At 40.8% G+C, this 23077-nt stretch overlaps 1 protein-coding gene across 1 annotated transcript; it reads left to right on the forward strand.

The window, feature by feature from the left end:
- Window positions 1–3362: 3362 nt before the first annotated feature.
- Window positions 3363–21640, forward strand: LOC148903718 (target of Nesh-SH3-like). Its single transcript, XM_089007531.1, has 19 exons — window positions 3363–3615; window positions 9471–9650; window positions 13681–13749; window positions 13827–13959; window positions 14406–14587; window positions 14850–14902; window positions 16349–16388; window positions 16696–16755; window positions 16911–16970; window positions 17383–17430; window positions 17505–17708; window positions 17796–17885; window positions 17952–18161; window positions 19032–19137; window positions 19214–19293; window positions 19382–19411; window positions 19490–19648; window positions 19723–19845; window positions 19927–21640. Exons 1-19 carry the CDS (start codon window positions 3528–3530, stop codon window positions 20040–20042), a joined length of 2031 nt encoding a protein of 676 aa, XP_088863657.1. The 5' UTR covers window positions 3363–3527; the 3' UTR covers window positions 20043–21640.
- Window positions 21641–23077: the final 1437 nt, after the last annotated feature.

Consider the following 23077-nt stretch of genomic DNA (forward strand, 5'->3'; position numbering starts at 1 on the left):
TGCGGTGTTTGCATGGGTTATCTCAGGGTACTCCCATTCGACTTGAGTGATCACAGTTTTTATTGCCATGACATAGTTGCTACCAACATCAAGCTAACGCTATCCCAAAATCCCATTCGTCGCTAATTTGTTCATTACATTGTATGCTACTGGCGCGGTGGATGATTGGTTCACCTCAGAGTGCAGAGGTTTGATTCCGGGGGCTCTGCATTTGTGTTTGTAGTTAGCATTGGTTTCCCCTTTGCCTGCATGGGTTTTCTCCGGGTACTCTGGTATCATTCCACATTCTAAAAAACATGCACGGCAGGTTGATTGAACACTCTACTGTAAACGTTCCGGAGTTTTGAGCGCGAATGGTCGTGTGTCTCTGTGTATCCCGCGATCAGCTTCGGGGTGGACTCAATGTTGAAATGAGCTGCAGCCCGTACATTGTGACCCTTGGGAAAAGCCAAATGCGACTGAATGTAAGGTGATATCATTACAAACCTTGATTGAAAAGAAGATTAGATCGCGGTTGGGCGAACGCTCGAAGTCAAAGATGTCAAACTCGTTTTGCTTTTTGCCGAGTGCGAGATTGTAGTTACGGTTTCCTGTCGGCGGCCGTTATGAACTTAGGGAAGCCATTGGAATGTTTTAATCCCCTCCATGTATTACATAATAGAGCACACAACAAATTAATGAATAGGTAGTTTTCAAATTTGAAGTCTGAAATAATGACTGTTATTGTGGTTTACATGGAACAATTTGAAATTTCGGACTTTAGCAAGCATCATTTAATATACAAGTTTGATTTGCTTTCGCGGGCCAAATAAAATGATTTGGCAGGCCAGATTTGGCCCCCGGGCCTTGACTTTGACACCCATGCTCAAAGTGGTAGTATTTTGCACAGGCAGGGGCAGAATATGGGAATGACATTGTGAGTTGGGCTGTAGAATGAATTAAAAATGTCCATTTGACCCCACAAACGCCGACTACGCATTGCTTGTTCGTTGACACCGAAAACACAAAATTGCCACCTGGCAAGGAGTTTTATTTATTATTCTTTTTCCGTCTCCGATTGCAATTCAGCACGTGTTTGAGAAGCTGACAAAGGCGGAAAGAAACCCGAGGGGAACAAAATGCAAGCAAACTGAAGAGACAAACAAGGCACACCTGGACGAGACACGAGTTTTTTGGGGGGGAGGTGATGAGAACAGGTGGAAACAAAAAAAATATCTGATGCGACGGGGGCGAGGTGGGGAAAAAGGGGGAACTCAACTTTTGTGAAAAAATGGATCTTGGGTTTGACATCCCATCAACTTTTTTGGGTATTGCGAAATGGCGAGAGGGTTTCATCAAACATACGGCCCGCGGGCCAGAACCGGCCCCCAAAGAGGTTTGATCAGGCCCGCAGGATTATTTAAAAGTGGAAAAAAATGCAAAAACGACATGGAATTCATATTTTTAACGAGGTGCAATTCAAGGATTGTCCAATAGAGGGCAGAGTGGTACTGTTTCGATCAACGTAGAAGAAAAACAGCGTTCTTTTTTTTCAACCGCGTTTTCAACACTCTCATTAGCCAAAATGTCATTATCCAAAAAGAGAAAAGTAGATGAGTGTAGAATTATAGTAGTATTTTTTTACAGAGATGGTTAGGAAACATTTGTGCTTGGTGTGTTTTGAAGGAAATAGATAAATTTATTTAGCCATAGTAAATATTGCTCAAGATAAACATTAAAATAGTACGTTTAAAATGTTTAATTCTGTTCAAAATTGTTAAAAGATTCAATGTAACTGTTAACGCTAATAGTAGCTTGTAATATTCTAACGTAACATTTCTAACCTAACATTTCAAGTTTCGGTATTGAAGGACTGATATTTGGTTATTTATACCATTTATGGTATAATTTTAAAGGACAACCGACATCACTTTTTTGCTTCCTATCTCACATCAGAAAAACGTTTTATAGCATCTAAAATACCCAAAACACGCTGTATGATATTTTTAGTCAAATGCAAAACACCAATAAAAATGACTTAAAGTGTCTAAAAAGTACTTCAATTTGAAACCGGAAGTGGCCAGTTTCAGAAGGTCCCGCCCCCTTGTTCGTGGTGTCACCCCAAGACGTCTTGCCTTGATGGAGAATCAAAACAATGGCTTCAGATTCGGAGAATATGCTTTCTTGTTACTCATCCAGTTATGAATATAATTCAAATAGTTCTGAAGAAGAAAGCATACATGTTTGCAATCGATTAAATAATTTATTACTTGTCATTTTGAGGCATCAGGGGTGGGAAATGTCACACCCAAAAAGGGCAGAAAATGGCGACCAACCTCCATGTGAGGAATTAATCAGCCCGTTTCCACAGGCTGATTAATTCCTGACATGGAGGTTTGTCGCCCTCTTCTGCCTCTTTTTGGTCCTACATGACGTTTTCAGACCAAAGTACAGCAAAATGATTTGACATGATGGAAGGACTGCTACAATGTGTCCTTTTTTCGGTCAGGGGCGTTCCTTTAGTGACGTAGGGTGAGGACTCATCACCAACTCAAAAACAAGACTTCCGGAATATTCAGCGCGAGTCTTAAAACGTAAAATATAGATATATGCGGTGGAATCTGTGTAAAATACGCTCAATAGAAGTCATTTGAAGCCATTTTACAAATTATAGACACAACTTGTCCGTAGATGTCGGTTGTCCTTTAATGGTCCGGCCCACTTGACATCTACCGAGGCCATATGTGGCCCACATATGGTTTTATGGTTGTACATTGAATGTAATGTCGATGAAAAGGTTTCTTCAGCCGTCTAAACTAAAGTCCTTGACTTTAGTTTGTTGACGAAGTTTCTTGGATAAGAAGCGAAACGTCCGACACCTTCAAAGAAGTACAGATGACGGCTGAAGAAACCTTCTCATCGATGGACCACTCCTGTACGACTGAGAGCTTACACAGACGTATTGAATGCAACGTGAATTTCCCGCGCACACCTCTACGTCCCGCAGCTGCAGCTGCAATGTTTATCAGCCCGTGTCTTGTGGACAGATGTTTGTCCAGTGTTTAAAGTCCTGTTTGCCCGTTGCACTCTTCTCATTTCTTAAGAACGTTTGTCAGGGCGATGGGCACTAATTTGAAATGTAATCCTCCCCCTCCATAATGACCCTCGACGACGCGTGTGAGACGGACGGACGGACGGCGTCAACTTCCGTTTGAAGGACATCAAGTAAATCGATTTGGGGGGTGGGGGGGTGGGAATGTTTGTTTGGCGTGTTTTGGGACTTTCCTCTTTCTCCTTGGGGCTGACGGGGGGAGAGGGTCACGGGTCGAGGGGGCGTGATTCAAAATGGAGAAGTTAATGTTTCAGGAGGGGCCACACCCCCCTTGCATGCTTCAGCTATAAATCCTGGTTGTCTTCACTCCTGAAGGCATCTGAGAGCTGAACAAACACCATCCTAAAGTGTTTGGTTTTGTTTTGGTTTGTCTCGCTCCCGGTCGAGCTTTCATCCAGTTTCTCAGCCTTCAACCAGGCGGCGAGGTAACGACGACATGGCCTGCACCGCTTCATTCCTACACCACCTATTGCTCTTAGGAGCAGCCGTTCTGGCTGGATGCATCCCGGCGCAGATGAGCCGAGGTAGGCAAAATGGTCTTTGATTTATCGGAATCGGGTAAAGGGAGCATTTTACATTTACTCGGCCAGTGCAAAAAAAACGATACGGTATTTTCTGCACTATAAGGTACACCTTGATTTTCTTGAAAAGTTGACCTTGCGCCTTATAAACCGATGCACCTTTTTTGTGAAGTAATATTAAGGTGCAAAATGTCTCAAAACTACTGTCTGCAGCCACCGACTCCACCCCCCACCCTCGTAGAAGAAGTAATGCATGCTGGGATATATAAAACGACGTTTCATTTTGGTAATCTCTTAAAATGACTTTGCCGGGTGAATTTTTTTTCTCAATTTTGCCACCATTTTTATGTTTTTGGCACAATGATAAAAATGGAAAAGTTAGTGTCGCAAATAAACTAATATAAATATTTTATTTTATATTTATAGTTTATATCAGAATATATATAAAATGGCATTTCATTTAGGTAATAAAAAAATAAAAAAATATATAATGAAATGAAATGAAATACAATGAAATGAAATCAAATGAAATCAAATAAAAAATAAAATAAAATAAAATAAAATGAAATAAAATAAAATAACTTCTCCAGGCGGAATTTTTTTCTCAATTTCGCCATCATTTTCCATTTTGGCACAATGATTAAAAATGGAAAAGTTGCCGTTTTTTGCTTGTTTTTTTGTGTAGTGTCTCAAAAAAAACATTACTTTCAGTCTGAAAAATTTAAGGGCAAAATATAGATAAAATGGAGTTTCATTTCGGTAATCTTTTAAAACTGTCGTCAGGTGTTTTTTTTTTCTCGATTTTTCCATAATTTTCCACTTTTGGCAAAATGATTAGAAATGGAAAATGTGGCCCCTTAATTTGCTTGTTTTTGTATCTACTGTCTTAAAAAAAAAAAACTAAATTAGTTCATGACAGAAAATTTCAAGGCCAAAATATCCCATGAAAATCTCTGAGGAATATGAAAGTTTTAAAGAAGGCAGATTAGTTATGTCTGAAAATTGTCTTTATTGTGGTAATATGATCAACTCTTCTAAAACCCCAGAAAAATTTTGAGCTCATAAAAATTGTGAAAATACCACACATTCTACTATTCTGAAATTTCTATTTCCGTGTTTTGACATCAAAAAAAGGAAGATGATAACAAAATCTGTTTTGTTGACATTTTCTTTTTTTTATTAATTCATTTTTTTGCAGTTTTTTTTTTCCATTGCATTGAAACCGAGGCCAGAATAACAGCTTCTCTGCATCATGTGCCACAGCTCATCTTTTATTTTCAGTTCTACCTTCGCAAATAAGGTGAACCCCTTTCCCACATTCACCCCCGTGTAACCCGAGAGCGCGATAAGACGCCCCACCTCAAAGCCCACCCAAAAAAAAATTGCCCTGACGTGTTTGATCCGCCAAACAGTGAAATCCCCTTCATCCTGTCACATCCCATTCCCACCTTTTAAGACGCAGCGTTTGTGGGAAATGAAGCCATGTGATGATTATAGTAAGGCCGTATAGACTTGGACGGGGTGCCAGGAGGGGCTTCATGATCAAACCTGTGACGGGTCCGCCTCACCGCACTCGGCGTGGAGTTACGTAATTCCATCAAAAGGCTGTCGAGACCGGCGCCAAGAACAACAATGACGCCTCTCGCCGGAGGTGGGGGGGGGGGGGGGGGGGGTTACGATCAGAGTGGTTCTTCAGCTCCTCAAGGTCATCTAACGTCAAAGTAAGAGATCGACATGTTATGCGTTCGCAACTCACTCACTTCATTTTTAAAATGCCACACGTCCATGTCACTGCATGACAATACAGTCAAACCTGGGTTGTCCAACGTCTCTGTTTTCGACCAAAAATGTCATTTCTTAATGCTTTGGTTTACAACCCGAAATGGGTTCTCGACCAAACTGAGGGCACCTGAATGCACCACTTGACTCCCTTCCGCTTCGTTATATGTCACTTCCTTGTGTCACGTTTCATTGTGCCCGACGCATTATCGATCGTGGAGCATTCCATTGGGAACAGGTGTGTTTGTATTGTTCAATCACGATAAAAATAAAAAAGCAAACATTGATTATATTGATTATTGGATTGGATTGGATTGGATATGCCTCTTTTAGTCTCACAGTGGAGAAATTTACATTTCACAGCAGCAAAGGGATAATGGGAAATGTTTCAGTTTTCGGACAAATCGGTTTTCAAACAGGTTTCTGGAATGGATTATGGTCGAAAACTCAGGTTTGACTGTATAGCCATTCAAAGGACAACCGACGCCTCCGGACGAGTTGTGTCCATAATTTGTAAAAATCACTTCAAATGACTTCTACTGAGCGTATTTTATAAAGATTCCACGGCATATAGCTATGTTTTACATTTTTAAAACTCGCACTGAATATTCAGGAAATCTTGTTTTCAAGTTGGTGACGAACGCCCCTGAGCGAGAAAAGCGACACACAATGCATTTTGGGTACTTTGTTTGGTCTAAAAACATCGTGTTGATCCGTGTTGATGGCGAAATTCGAAGGAAAACATAAATAACGCGATGGTGAATCGTTGTGTGTGGCACCAAGACTACTATTTGATAGTAGTTGACACAAATTCCCAGCAGACAAATCAGCCCATTTCCAACGTAGCTTGTGCGCCATCTTGTGCAGACGCCTCAAAATGATGCGGAAGGACTTCTTTCATCGATTGCAAACATGTATGCTTTCCTCTTCAGAACTATTTGAATCATATTCATAACTGGATGAGTAACAAGAAAGCATCTTCTCCGAATCAGAAGCCATTGTTTTGATTCTAGAGCAAGGCAAGACGTCCTGGCGTGATGTCACAACCAAGGGGGCGGGACCTCGGAGAAGATGCTTTCTTGTTATTCATCCAGTTAGTAATATGATTCAAATAGTTATGAAGAGGAAAGCATAAATGTTTGCAATCTATTAAAGAAGTACTTCCGTATCAATTGAGCCGTCAGGACTCCAATGTAGCATTTTCGATGTCATTTTGATGTAGTTTTGGGTCACTTTAAGTCATTTTTATTGATGTTTTGCATTTGACTAAAAATATCAGCCTGTGTGTTTTGGGTATTTTAGATGCTATAAAACGGTTTTCTGATGTCAGTTAGGAAACAAAAAAATGGTATCGGTTGTCCTTTAAGCAATGGATATCCCAACACAGTGTAGACAGTAAAATAATATATGTCTGCATGAATTCTTTATCCTCTCTCCAAAAAAAAATCAATATTACTGCAGCTTACTGCACTGTTGCGACCGTTCATCTTGTTTTTTTCCCATCTATGCATTTGTATTGTACTGCGGCATAATTGCCATTGTATGATCATAATGCACAAATAATTATATACACAAATGTAATACACAAATTATATACACAAAATATCATAAATATTATATAATCATAAATATAAATATTATATAAATTATTTTTATTTACATTTTGTCCAATGAGAGTCCAGATTTCTCATCACTCTTGTGAGCATATGGCAAACGAGTCGAGTTTCATTCCGCTGGTGTGAAAATGTTTTCCGGTGCAAACAGAGTCAACATTCGAATACACCAAACAGACTCGCAAGCAAAGCCAACATTGTGAAGTACCAATCAATCAATATGTCATGTTGACTTCATCTCTCCTGCTATCCCGCATTCTTGTTATGTCATGTCATCATCTGTGGAAATTATTTTGGCAACGAATCATATTTTCCTGACTTCAGTGTATAAGTCGTACTTTCAATACACGGCATACTCTTGAGCATGTATGAAAAGAGGCGACAATAGTGGCTGCGTTATACATCCACTAGACTAGAGGAAGCGGTCCACAACCTTTTTTTCCCCCCACGAACCGGTCTTGTGTCAGATATGTCGGATGATACCGTATAATAAAAAAGCAATATAAAGAAAAAAACTGAATAAATAAAAGGAAAAAAAATATATATGATATGACCTGGATGAAAACTGTGATATTTTCGAAATATAACAAACACAAATCATGACAAGAGGAACATCCGATCTGGCCGGTACTCATGGTGACATTTAAATGTGCCTTCAAAATAAAAGACTACAGTATAAAAGAATACAGTAAAGTCTCGTTATATCGATATCGGTTATATCCATAGTACTGCTTATTACAATACTATTTCTATGAACTCAAGGAGAAAATTTACATGCCGCAGGATCGGATATATCGATAGTCCGGTTATATCGATATTTTTTCCGACTCCGGAGAATATCGATACAACGAGACTTTACTGTAATTGAATTTATTTTTTTATTTTTATTTTTAAACTTATTTGGGATTCATTTTAACGCAAACCAACTGTGTGAACGAAAAGAGCGTCAAGAGTTATATAATGTAGACATGTAATAAAAAATATCTGATCATTTTTCAAAATAAAACGATTTTCACATTCCAAAATGTAAAAAAAAAACGGAAGTAGTGTTAAATTTCTTATTATTTCTGTAAGGCCCAGTTCCAAACGACCTGGGATCTACACTGGTCCACGGATCGGTGGTTGGGGACCCTTGCACTAGAGCGAGTGATGCTATAGGGAATACAATACAATGCACATTCATTTGACTCGCAACTGTAACAAAGCGCTTTACTATTAAATTAAAATACAGACACTCCCAACCTTACGAACGAGATACGTTCCTAGCGGTCATTCATTAGGTGAATTTGATTGTAAGTTGCTTCAGTGTTTTATATTGTATAGAATGTATGTTTAAAGGACAACCGACGCAATTTTTTTGTTTCCTAACTGACATCAGAAAAACGTTTTATAGCATCTAAAATACCCAAAACATACAGGCTGATATTTTTAGTCAAATGAAAAACACCAATAGAAAGGACTAAAAGTGTCCTAAAACTACTTCAAAATGACCTCAGAAAGTTTCAGTTTCAGAAGGTCCCGCCCCCTTGTTCGTGACGTCACGCCAGGATACTCCTTCACAAACTGCCTTGCTACAGAATCAAAACAATGGCTTCAGATTTGGAGAAGATGCTTTCTTGTTACTCATCCAGTTATGAATATGATTCAAATAGTTATGAAGGGGCAAGCATAAATGTTTGCAATTGATTAAAGAAGTACTTCAGTATCAATTGAGCTGTAAGGACTCCAATGTAGCGTCGCCAAAAAATGCACAAAATGGCGCCCAAGCTCCGTTGGAAATGAGCTGATTTGCCTGCTGGGAATTTGTGTCCGCTAGTATCAAATAGTAGTCGACACGACGATTCACCATCACATTATTTATGTGTTTTCTTTCTAATTTCGCCATGAACATCGATCAACACGACGTTTTCAGACCAAACAAAGTACCCAAAATGCATTGTGTGTCGCTTTCTTGGTCAGGGGCGTTCCAGACGTGACGTCACGTCAGGTATTGTCATCAACTCGAAAACAAGACTTCCTGAATATCCAGCGCGAGTCTTAAAAATGTAAAATATAGCAATATGCGGTGGAATCTTATTAAAATATGCTCAGTAGAAGTCATTTGAAGTGTTTTTACAAATTATGGACACAACTTGTCTTTTGACTTCAAGACGGCGCCGCGAGGCCGCGCAGCTTATGTTTTGCTTTTCTACTTTCATTTCTTCATAACTTTGAAATGCATTAGATTATAAGGCGCATTGTTGGCGGAGAAAAGGGAATGCTTTTAGGTGTACCTTATAGCGCGGAAAATACGGTCATGAAAATTATTAGCGTTTGTTTTCCAATGTAGAGCATAAAAGTAAAAAACAAAACTACATTGTCAATGAATAAAGCCTTCAAAATCTGCTGGGGGAAAAAAAATTCACGCGGATCGGCTTAGATGCTTGAATGCATCTAATTGTAACGTTTTCGCACTTCTCGTTGCAGTCCGTCACCACAACGTGAGAGTCAAAATCAACGCCACGGGCGACACAATCACCATGAAATTCGTGCGACCCAGTCCCGACTTCAAGCTGGAAGGTTACATCCTGGGTTACGGCAGCAGCGTCTTCTCCAAGCAGTTCATCCCCTTGCCTGAAAACGGGATACCCTACCAGGCTGAGATGGGTGAATATTGACATGTCTTTTTTTATTATTATATATAGGTGGGGTGGGGAAAATAAATTCATTTTGTCATCACTGCCAGTCCCCAACGTACCAGTTTAATATTGAACAATATTTCATCACTTTGCTGCTGTGAAATGTAAATTTCTCCACTGTGAGACTAATAAAGGCAAATCCAATCCAATCCATTTTCAGGGAGAAATGAATACAACTAAATCAAGTGTTATGAAGACTATGACACACACATATATACTGCATAACGTCCTATCTTGCCTTCAAACTAAGATACACTGCAAATACAAAGCACATGAAAAATATGATTGACAATAATAATAATAATAATAATAATAATAATAATAATAAATAACAATAAAAATAATAACAATAATAATAATAATAATAATAATAATAATTATACATTTTATTTATAAGCGTGTGAGCAGTGTATCGTTTTTTTACTTACATTTTTTTAAACAGTTTTTTGTAACAGTTGAACAGAAGTAATTGTTCGTTTGTTGATTGTTGCCATTTTAGATTTTTTTTTAATTATAAAATCACCATTTTAGAAAATTGGGGGTCTCATTCAGTCAATTGCTATTTTTTATAATTTGCTGTTCGTTGATCTAGCCTCTAGATGGCAGCACTTAGCACACACAGCGCTGTCGCCCAATGGATTAATTCTATGTGCAGGCGTCTGTGTAAGCTCTCAGTCGTACAGGAGTGGTCCATCGATGAAAAGGTTTCTTCAGCCGTCATCTGTACTTCTTTGAATGTGTCGGACGTTTTGCTTCTTATCCAAGAAACTTCGTCAGCAAACTAAAGTCTTACTGGTAGTTTTGGCCCTATATATATACAGTAAAGTCTCGTTATATCGATATCGGTTATATCGATAGTACTGCTTATTACGATACTATTTCTATGAACGCAAGGAGAAAATTTACATGCCGCAGGATCAGATATATCGATAGTCCGGTTATATCGATATTTTTTCCGACTCCCGAGAATATCGATATAACGAGACTTTACTGTACATCCAATATATATATATATATATATAACCACCCTTTACAACACAAACTAGGAGTTATCAGAACCCTCCAGCATAGGGCTAAACTAATACCTACAACCGTCGAAGGTAGAGAAAAGAAGTCTAAACATCAGGAGAGACTCACTGACCGTGGCTACCCTCAGTGGTCATTTAACAAATGTCAGAAAGAAAGAACCCACAATTCCAAAGATACAAATAGGAGAGGAGTAGCAGTACCTTACATTGCAGGAGTTTCTGAGAAACTACAGAGTCCTTTGGCAACACAAAATTCCTACTTATTTCAAACCGATAAACAATTTAAGGCAAAAATTAGTACATCCAAAAGATAGGCTGCCAAATGAAAAACAAAGTAATGTAGTTTATTCAATACATTGTAAGAATGAAAATTATAAAGAGGAGTATACAGTGAGACCTCAACTTACGAACTTAATTGGTTCCCAGACAGAGTGTGTAAGGCGAAAAGTGTGTATCTCAAAAAAAAAAAAAAATTCCCATAGGAAACCATTAAAATGGGAATAATCCGTTCCCGGGTTTCCATAAAATATACTTTTCAACTGAATAAGCCTTAAAACTACACACAACATACCTTATTCTATGTATAATCAATGTGCTATTGTATTGTAATGAAAGAAATACACTGCATTGTATCATAAAGTCACTTTATTTACATTTGTGATGGTCATTTATGGCTTGATGGAATGGCGATGGAGGTCGAAGGTCAAAGGGAATTGCTGTTTGGAAAGAGAGGCGCATTACATGAGTACTGTAATTAAAGAAATAAACTGTGCTGTAAAATAAAGTTTTATTTACCTTTTTGATGGCTTATGGAAGGAGAGTTATAAGGACTGTTGGTAACTTAACCTCTGATGCTGTTCGGTCGTGTGCTTCCGCCGAAGATCACTCCGCCAGCCGTGGTGGGTGTGTGTTATGAAAATAGTGCTTATTATAAGGTTTCATTTTCATAAATTTGACGTTTGTAAGACGAAACGTTTGTAAGATAAGGTGTTTGTAAGTTGAGGTCTCACTGTATTGGAGACTAAACAAATTCTCAAAAAAAGACTTTATCAACATCGCAGGGGTAATACTAGTGGGCCTCAATCGGCAGTCCATATGCTCCTAAAAGCTAGCAACCACTTATTTGACGACAATGAGGTTAAAATCTTAGCGAAAGAACATAGATGGTTTGAAAGGGGAGTAAAAGAAGCGATTTTCAGAAAACAGCTGAATCCTTCTTTAAACTGATATGGTGGGGTGAGGTTCAATTTGGATCGTTCGTACAACAGCCTACTTGGGCAAAATAGGATTAGGAATACTCATGAGGCGATACCAGTGGAAGTGGGGCATTCAGGCCAGTCTTTAGTCAGGACAATAGGAACAATCAGTGGAGTGGCAGGGAGTAGTCCTCTGCAACCAACCTGAGAGAATCAGAATCAGAATACCTTTATTCGTCCCACAACGGGGAAATTTGCAGTCCACAGCAGCAATTGAAAAGGGATGGGGTTGTGGTGGGGGTGAAAGGATAGAAAACAAGATATTCTAAGCATAACAAAATAGTGTCAACTGTATACTGTGCAGATGTAAATGTGCAAAACCGTTCCATAAGAAAAACTGTACATAGTGCAGAATCAAGAAATGCATTTTGATATATTGCAACAACCCATATTTACAAGAGAGCAGGGACCTATCATAGCAGAGTCCGGCACCGCCATGTCTGGACAGTCGGGATATATATATATATATATACATAGGGCCTAAACTACCAGTAAGACTTTAGTTTGCTGACGAAGTTTCTTGGATAAGAAGCGAAACGTCCGACACCTTCAAAGAAGTACAGATGACGGCTGAAGAAACCTTTTCATCTATGTGCAGGCCTTATTGATTTAATGACAGGAGGCTGCGGGCCGGATAAAAATTGACTACGGGCCACATGTAGCCCCCTAGCCGGACTTTGGACATCTAAATCTAAATAAAACATTGACATATTTTCCACACAGTACACACGTTAGCACACTCCTTCTCTGAACCTGACGTGAAACTACACGGGAGGTTATGTGAGAACAGCAAACAGATGTTTGCCTCTGCATTTTTTTGCCAATAATTTTTATTTATTTATGTATTTTATGTCTTTTGGACTCAAAGCTTGCAGTTATGACTTTAGCTGTTGGGTTTTATCGGCCATTTGAGCTGCAACAGGAAACCTGCTCTTGCTCTGTCCAGAATGCTGTCGCTCGCCTTTTGGCTGGTCCTTGTAAGAGAAGAGCACACAACTCCTACTCTGGCATCCTTTCGATGGCAGCTGATACATTTGGGAGTTCTTTTGGAGATCCTCGGAATTGTTTTCAAATCTTGAAATGGCCCATTGATTTCAGGTCTGCGGTCAGATGCGATTGAGGGTACCGAGGACGAAGCCTTAAGGGGGTGGATTATTTTCCGTTGCCGGTTTGCCTTTTTGGAATGAACGATGGCTGCCCATCTTTAAAACTCATCTTAAAAATTCGTTTTGATCTTTTGGATTTTGACTCTGCGTGACTCAGACTTGATTTTTTTTAAACATTTTTTGAGTTTGGCGTTTTTTGAGCTTTCTACTGTCTGTGTTATTCATTTGTTGTTTGACGTTGTATGAATTTATTTTTATTTACTTTGAATGCAGCGGTGGGTGTTTTGAGGTGGTCGAGAAATATTTCTCAATTGAGGAGTGTTAGTGAAGCCCTTTCGCGGTCGGTTTTTGAAAACTCGTGTTCGGCTATTTTTCAACTTTAGACTCTGCATTGTTCAATTGTTTTACCGTAGCAACTGTGTTTTTATTGTTTTTCATTGACTCTTTATCTTCTTCTTCTTCTTCTTTTCCATTCGGCTTTTCCCTCACAGCAAATCAGTGTCTCTTTATACCTGCTTTAATAAAGCGGTTTTGAAAAAGTCAGGCCAAAAACTCTGAACGTGTTCACTAGAGTTCCCCTGTCACAGATCAATCATTTGTCTATTTAGACGCGGAACCCAAGTACCTGGTGGCCGTGCAGCCGGTCCTTCCCAAGCATGTGAGCAAACACTGCACGGGTATGTGACTGCTTTGTTTTTCTTCCTGCCTGGGGCAAGCACGCACGTTCTTAACTGCGCCTTGACTTGGTGCACAGGAAAAGTAAACTTGGACAAGCCGCTCAATCTGGTGATTGGCAGCGTCAGCCCCACCGCCGTGCTGCTGTCCTGGGGGAACCATCTGAAAAATTCCTTTGACAGGGACATCCTGGATGATTGCCTGCAGGACGGGTGAGAATCTGGGCTTTATCACGGACCAGGATGTCATGAAATTATTGCTTATGATTAATTAATTTATTTGCCGTGAACTATGTTGATGTTGAGGAGCTTCATATGGAGTTTTGCCACCCTTGTGGCATCCATCGGCCATTTGAAATCTTTTTTGAGGTAGACTCACAGACATTACTTTTCACAGCTGGGTTAGGCCCTCGGTGCCACATGAGGCAAAAAACTACATGAAGCTCCTCAACTCACAAATGCTGTGCATTATTTCAATCTCCGTTGTGGTGTGATGCAAAAACATCAGGCATACACTATCAGACCGTGGTTTTTGACCAGTAGGGCATTGCGGAGCTTACACTCTCAAATATCCAAACTGTCCTTAGTTCCAGCATGTAGAAACATCTAAGGTGCAAAGAATAGAGCCCTGAGGACCTTTTGTTCCTTTTTCCCACTAGTTTCTACACTGTGCGCTACCGGGAGAAAAATAGGAAGTGGATCTATCAGACATGCCCGACAAGTGACACAGTCATTGACAACCTGACTCCTGAGACACCGTACGAATTTGGCGTCCGCTCCAACAAGGACGACCGCAGCGGCGCCTGGAGTAAAGCCACCATCCAAAGTACCAACATGGCTGGTAAGAAGGGAACATTGTCAACCGTTTGTCATGTCAAAATATATACTCCAAAGTCGGCCATTTTTTTTCTTCTCCAAAATCACAACAAACCCCCCACCCCATCCCCTTTCAATTGCTGCTGTGGACTGCAAATTACCCCATTGTGGGACGAATAAAGGTTTTTTGATTGTGATTCTGAAAGGAATGAACCGTTTAGGGCTAAAATACGACATTGTGTTTGCATGTCTTTGTGCGTGTTGATGTTTATGATTTTGTGTTTCAGCTAAAATGATACCAAAGCCACCAAAACGCCGTCTACCTCTGATGAAGCCACTGGTGGGTCAATTGACAAATGTTCTTTTTTTGGGGTGGGGTGGGGCGGTGATGTGTGTATTATTGGAATCTTACATTGAATTCTGCTGAGGGATCAATCCTTGCCGAGAACAGCAAAATATTAGAACCTTTTTCCCACTAAACACGAAACCTGATTTCAGATAAACATCAGTCTGTTGACGGATGCCACGAGGGTGGCAAAACACCTTATGAAGTCACCACTTCGCAACCAGTGGAAAACTCTCCTGTCAGGCTTTTTCTTTTATGTTATGCAATTTCGTGTTACATCAATCCTTTTTTTTTAATGCGGTGAACCCATTGCCTTACAACCAAGAGCAAAAAATGATTGATAACCACTACCAAAAGGTTTAGAATTACCTATAGAGGCCACAAGATGAAGCACTTGTTTTTCTCGATTATTCAATTAAACGGGATAATGGCCTGGCTAAACACAACTCCTTCCCGCTGTTGTTCAGACAAAGATGGACCAAAATTCTGCACTAAATTAATCTTTTTACATCTTCAACTTAGTATGATTAGTTTGGCAAATAGCGGATTGCGTTGATATTTTTTGTTTTAAAAACGTTTTATAGCATCTAAAATACCCAAAAATGGCAGGCTGATATTTTTAGTCAAATGAAAAACACCAATAAAAATGACTTAAAGTGTCCAAAAACTACTTCAAAATGAATAAGGAAATTGCCAGTTTCATAAGGTCCTGCCCCCTTGTTCGTGACATCACACCAAGACGTCTTGCCTTGCTCGAGAATCAAAACAATGGCTTCAGATTCAGAGAAGATGCTTTCTTGTTACTCATCCAGTTATGAATATGATTCAAATAGTTCTGAAGAGGAAAGCATAAATGTTTGCAATCGATTAAAGAAGTCATTCCGTGTCATTTTGAGGCATCTGGACTGAAATGCACAAGATGGCGCCCAAGCTCTGTTGAAAATGGGCTGATTTGTCTGCTGGGAATTTGTGTCAGCTAGTATCAAATAGTAGTCTTGATGCAACACACAACGATTCACCATCGCGTTATTTATGTGTTTTCCCTTCTAATTTCACCATCAACACGAAATTTTTCAGACCAAACAAAGTAATGTACTGTACTGTAAAATGCATTGTGTGTCGCTTTCTTGGTCAGGGGCGTTCCAGACGTGACGTCACGGTAGGTATCGTCACAAACTCAAAAACAAGACTTCATGAATATTCAGTGCGTGTCTTAAAACGTAAAATATAGCTATATATGGTGGAATCTTTGTAAAATCCGCTCAGTAGAAGTCATTTGAAGTGATTTTACAAATTATGGACACAACTTGTCTGGAGGCGTCGGTTGTCCTTTAAGATCAATTAATTAGGATCTTTGTTCGATGAAAGGTCCTAGACAGTTTTGGTGAAAATGTTTGGTCTTTTTGGTCATGTGAACAATGAGGCCCGTTTGTGTTTCAGAATCCACTCAGGCCTCGAGCTTTCTTCCCGCCACGTCCAGGTAGCGCCTCCTTTGGATTTCTTGACATTTAGCCTCTGACATAATTGTATACGTAAGAAGTTAACAACATGCTAGTCCACCGCCATGCCATTTGGGAATGGCAGTGAATGAGTTAATTAAAACAGAGGGAGAGAAAAAATCTGAGGCCCTATTTAAAAGCTTTTGCCTAGCCAGACTGTACTCACATGATGTAAAAAAATCAATTAAATGTAAAAAAAATCAAATTAAAATGTAATTACAAAATAAAAATAAAATTAATTAAAAAAATTACAACCTGGAATTGATGTAATGCTCCACTCTTTTGCAGCATTTCACAACCGAACAAAGTCTCGACTTCCTTCGCTGCTTCACCGCGCGAGTCTACCAGGCAAGCACTCTTCCTTTGGTGGTGACTTTCCGTCAAGAGGGGGGTGTGAGGGAGGGTCCTGATCTAAAGTTTAATTTGTTTATTTTTTTGCTTTTGGGAATAAATGCATTTGAGCAATTGAGTATTTAGTTAAATATTTTTTTCCCTCCCATCAGTGAATGGTCACCGGGATTTCCCCGGCATCAAGCCCGTTTTATGGACACGCCCTCGTTCAGGTTAGTGATTATTCTGCGGGGGGCGCAAAGCGGGGTGGGGGGCATAATCACCGGATGAGTTGAGGCAATGAGTACCTTTTGTTTTCAAACATCTGACATTTTAAGATCTGCTTCCAAACCGCAAATGAATTAGAAGCCAAAATGCAGATGTTACCTGCTCGCTTTGAGGTCGCCATTGATGTTTACACAAAGCCGATCGGAAGGAATGCGACAGCTCAGCTCATCGTCTTTCAGCTTTCGGCTCTATGCCGTGACTTGTTTGCTCGCTTTCTTTTTTGGAAAAGAATCAACAGAGTTTTTCCACACCATTCATGCCGTTACATTTTTACATGTCAGAACATAACGAAAAAGGGGATGATGTTCCTTGTTTTCGATGAGTGATCACGTACCAATGTGGCGTTTGGTGTTTCAGGCGCTCTGGGCAAGAAAACAAATCTGCTTGGAAAACCAAACCAATCAGGTGAGGCGAACGGTGAGTCGATTGAGTCGATCTTCTGCTTGTAGGCCGTTTTTCGGACAAATGTTCTTCTGCAGAGAAGACCATCGAGCGGAAACACGGCGAGAAACCGGCATTCCCTCAGCTCAAAGTTCCGGTGGTCGCCGCCAAGCAAACTACCGCTAAGCTAACTACCGCTAAGCCAACTATCGCCAAGCAAACTACCGCCAAGCCAACTCCCGCCCAGCCAACTACTGAGCGGCGACGAAAATACGCGACCACCGTGTCGCCTACTCCTCAAGGTACAACATCCCTCGCGGCAGATGGCGTGCGAGGTGCAGTCTGGCCCACCTCGATTCTGAGCAAGGACGTGATCTTTCCTCGCACAGCCCCTCAACAAGAATCGTGGGAAAACTCGGACTTGTTCCAGTCGCAGCCCAACTCGGTCATTGACGCCCTGGGCAAAGAACGTTACGTGGGTAAGTGTCTGATGTTGTCGGGAGTCGTTGCAAATCTGTACTGTGTCTCATACGTTGCCTACACAGCACCTCACGTCATCTACCAAACGGGCAAGAGAGCGGATGAGCCCTGTTCCATTACATCATCCTTGAACTTCTTCCCTGAGGATCAACGCGACGACGTCAACGCGACAGCTGCCCCCAAGTCACCGCCGTCAAACCTCACCGTGGTGACGGTGGAGGGATGTTCGTCCTTCATCATTCTGGACTGGGAGAAGACCAATAATGACACCACAGGTACATAGAGAGTCTTGGAATAGCATCTCGCTTGGTCCGTGGTGGAAATCCAGTCAATGGTTTACATCATATGCGCCTCTACAAGTCTAAAATACCGCCTTTTGAATAATATTGCCTTGGTGCGGCTCTGGAGAGAACGCCCTCCACTCTTTTCAGACACTGAAAAAAAACACTTGTTTGGGTTCATTTCAAGGTCCCTGCTGAGGGTTCGGGTAATGACCAACTATTAATGACACACTGGACTGGTCCTTCCCTTGAGTCCTAAGCAACTGTGATGTCGTTTTTGGTTGACAGCAAGTGTCAAAATGGCCGTTCCCGAGATATATACAAGCTGGGTGGATTCGGCTTCTGAATTTACATTCCACAAATGCAATAACTGTCGCAATCCTGTCCCCTTTTGGGTTTTATTTTCCAGTGTCTTGTGGGAGTGTAGGGTGTTCCCTCCAGAGCTGCCCCTGTCGCTAAGTTATCTCATTAACCAGCCACGCCAACAGCTGGCTGTCCAATTATTCACCTTGCTCACGGGTCTCTAGACCACAGGAGTCAAAGTCAAGGCCCGCAGGCCAAAACTGGCTTGCCCCGCACCCTTGCTCTCAATGCTCATATCTTATTCATTCCGCTCTCATTCTTGCCATAGTTTGACACCAATTTTTAACCTTTTTTTCTTTGATTCACTTTTGTATTGTTCTTGTTGTTGGATTTCCTTGTCTTTGCAATTTTACATTATTTTGTCCTGCCGATTTTGGTCTCCCGCGTTTGCTCCTGGTTCTTTGTTATCAGCGTCGCACCTTTACTCATTTAACATTGGACCCTTTTTGACAAATAATGTCCAAAATAGCTAACAGTTAGCATTTCCTCTCCTTTCCTCAGAGTATGAAGTCATCTCAACCACAAAAGGACCCGACGGGGAGAAAGTTTCCATTTTGACCACCAACCAGACACATACAGCAGTGGAGAACCTGAAACCTGAAAGCAGGTAAAACACGGGTTCCATCAGAATCTTCCAAAGCCATTTTCAGTCGGAATTAAATGTGTGTCCTTTTCGGTCACAGTTATGAGTTCAAGGTGAAGCCAAAAAACGACTTTGGTGCGGGACCATCCAGTGAGCCGGTTTCCTTCAACACCGAGTCAGGTACGATAAATCGAGTCTTGCATCTGCACCCTTTCTTGTTTTGAACCAACGTTGCGGTGATTCATACTTCCTCCTGATTATTTCCCAGCGGACCCCCGGGTGAGCGAAAACGTCTCAGGTGAGGCCAGACGTTGTGTCTTGAATGATACCGAGGCTGGCGTGGGACATATCTAACAAAGTTGGGTGGTCTTGACAGGTAAAGATGCCATCTGGACGCAGTTCCCCTTCAAGGCAGACTCATACTCCGACTGTCATGGTAAACAATACGTCAAGAGAACCAGATACCGCAAATTTGTGGGGGTCCAGCTCTGCAACTCGCTTCGATACAAGATCTACCTGAGTGACTCGCTAACCGGTAAGTGACTTTCTCTGCTGCGGGAAGTACGCCAGGCTTCCACCAAGATGCATCCTGCTCCACATCCATCCCAGGTAAATTTTACAACATCGGAGACCAGAGCGGCTTTGGTGAGGATCACTGCCAGTTTGTTGATTCGTTTCTGGACGGAAAAACCGGCCGACAAGTGCGTGCGGCCCAGCTGCCATCCAGATCTGGTAACAAATCATTCGACACCACATCGGCAGATAACAATTCAAGGCCGGGAGCAACTGATGAATCGGATTTCCCATTTTTAGGCTTTCATCGAGCGGTGCGACAAGAGCCGGTTCAGTTTGGCCCAATCGGTGGTCATTCACACATCAGCTACGTGTCTTGGTACGAGTGTGGAACTCCCATCCCGGGAAAATGGTAAACCTGTTGATTTTGCGCCGGGTGGGCATTCTTTTAATTTTGCTAAGAGTGGAACTCGATCCAAAATAACAAACTCGGTGGAACGTTACCTCATCAGTGTGGAAAATGAGACTTCTACATTTGCAGTTTGCACATCAGAAATGTCCTTCTGTGGGTACGCAAAGAATTTTCTGTCCTGAAAATGTTCTTGACTTAAAGGAGCACTTAAACTCATTCACTACCAGACAATCTGCAAAAATGTGTCCATTCCAGTGCCAGGGTTTTTGTCATTTTCAGTCAAATTGCAGGAACCTCAGAATATTGAGTTTTAGGACTACATAAACATTCAATACAGTGTTAGAAACCTTAGACTCTCTTTTATCAGAAAAATGAGTTAATTAAAGTTATAGGGGTCTGGAGTTATCTGAGCTTGAAATGGAGCAGCTGTACAAAAGGCAAATGTTGCCAACTCGTACAAGGGAAAAAACATTGCCAGAGGTCTGACCAGCACTTTATCGACAACCCCCGCTAGAAAAACCAAAACCCCAACAAATTCGTGAATGGCGCTCCACGTCACACTTTTCAATTCCCGAATCAATTCAGCAATGGCAGCGAATGAGTTAAAAAAAAGACAAAACTGCTCTTTTATTCTTTTGCCATTTCAGTTCTGCCAGTAAACAACAAACTAAACTAAACAAACTAAACCTCTTAACCAATGAGATGCCGGGAAGATGCTCGTTAATAGCCAATAGCAGAGCGGCTCTAAGTATGACGCGTTCATGAAACTTGGATCTTTGAGCACCTCTGCCCGAACTGTATTTTTGTAACAAGACGAAATATTTTCCTGTTGAGGCGTTTTGTAACTTCAACATTTTGAATGAAGAGACGTTTGTAAGTAGAGGGACCGCTGTGCATGTATATATCTTTGTGTGAAATCAACTAAATTGGGCCGCGGGGAACGGCTATTTATCTCGACATTACGATACTGTGTTATTCAGATTGGTTAACTCGTTTTTCGTGCGTACAACAACACTGTGTTAAGTTGAACCACGGGGTGCTTATCTTTTTGTATACAGGTATTTTCATCAAAGCAAATGTTGTTTTATATTTTGTATTCACTTTTGAGATGATCCAAATGTACGTCCATTATGCCTTTAGCTTAGCGCCAGAAGCTGTTAATGTTATTTTGTTGGTGCGAACACACAGGGGACTTTCTCACCCCTTTTTCTCTCTTGTAGTAATATGGTTGTTGTTTTTTTAAATTTTGAACAAATAAAGATTTCAATTATTTTTCAAAACGTTTCTAGAGTCTTTTTTTCCCCAAACAATGCTTGTCACGTTCTGGTTGGCAACCAACAGATAGCGCTGACGGCCCCGCCCTCAGTTGCACAGGTGTTGGTCGTCCTTATCAGTAGCAGTTAAAAGGACTCCTGGCACGACCATTCGGCGTTGGGTCATTGTACTGTGTATGTGTTTGCTACACCCTGTCCGGTTTGTTTCATCATGGCCGATTTTTACTCGTGGTTTTCTTTGATACTTTGTGCTTTTCTGTTTGGATGACTTTGATGTTTTGGATTTTGTTCCTGCTGACTTTATTTTAATAAAATTTGTCGAATACATCATACTGCTCTCTCCTGCCTCCCTTTTTTGGGATCCACAACCACCATCACCACCTCCGTGACAATGCTGACCAATGAGGGGAAAAAAACGTCTGAATACAATCTTGATTTAGTTTGGAGTAGCGGTAAAAACATCAATCAGACCATAATTCAATTTTTGTTGTTTATTTGCTGTGTTAATAAACAGAGAAGGATATAAACATATTTGCCTGTATTAGGACATTTTTGGAAAGGAACAATAATGATGAAGCTTAGACCGCAATCGGCGAATTCAGCAGGGGAGGTAAAAAAGAAACAGCAGGAAATCATGTTAGGATAGAGTAGGCTCAAGTTCACCACTGTTACATAACATTGGGCCGCCATCCATTTCTGACTGCATAAAAACATGAAAACCGTCTGTTGACGTGACCACGATTCATTTCCACAAGTGCGGAGCAGCCTTGGCACCCGGTTTCAACTCCTGTCATTTTGCAGCATGTCAGTCATCAAGTGCAAAAACTAAACAAAAAAAACCTGCCTGCGTTTCTGGCTGTCCAAAAAGTAACCGATTTTGAGACATCCAACGACTACCATTGACACAAACGTAATAATTTTGTAAAATGCTGTTTTTGAAATGGCACGAATTATTTACAATAAAAAAATTGCTAAATTTCTCTTAAAAAAAAGAATAGAAAAAAGATGAATTTTTTTGCATGTTTAAGTGAAAAAAAAAAACTAAATTAAAAAAAACATTTTCCACGAAGACCTCTAGTGTTAAGCTCTGACATATTAACACGTCACAGTGCAAATGCTAACACTTTGAACTAAGTTGGATGCAATAATGAGAATTAGCATGGAACTATTTTTCAGCTTTTCTGTGTTCCCTTGGTACGCGTGACTAAAATTGCGCTAAACGTGACGCACTTTGGTCTCCATCATCAATCCAACTCTGGCATATTTCATTGCATCAGTAGTTATCCAACACAAGTGTAACGTAGTTGTGCACTAGATTATTAAATTATGACGGAAGTGACGCAACGGCGCACAGTGTGGCACCAAGTCCCGCCCATAGTTTCCAGAACAATCTGGACGAGACCTATGTTAATCACAAGACGAAACCCATGCGACTTCACCCATCCCTTCTGCCATAGTGCAACATTCAGAGAATAAAAAAATAATCGTTCTTTCATAGTGCGTTCAGAGATGGCTACTTTAGAGCGCCTCAGTGTTGGCACCTACTCACGACTGAATTAGTTATTTTGTTTTTGGGATTTTTTTGGAACCCCTGTTTTTCATGGAAAACACTAATTGGCTGTCCAATAACAATTACAGTGTGAGTGGCGGGTGAAGCGAGGGGGGCCCAGTAATCCAGTGGTTACCACATCGGGTAGTAACAATTCATGCCCATGAATATGTGTGGCTCTACTGCTCAATTTGAAGGCTCAGGGGTCAAATATGG

Source organism: Hippocampus bargibanti, linkage group LG01 (genome assembly GCF_051943395.1).
Source record: "Hippocampus bargibanti isolate YZ-2025 linkage group LG01, ASM5194339v1, whole genome shotgun sequence".
NCBI classification, from domain to species: domain Eukaryota; kingdom Metazoa; phylum Chordata; class Actinopteri; order Syngnathiformes; family Syngnathidae; genus Hippocampus; species Hippocampus bargibanti.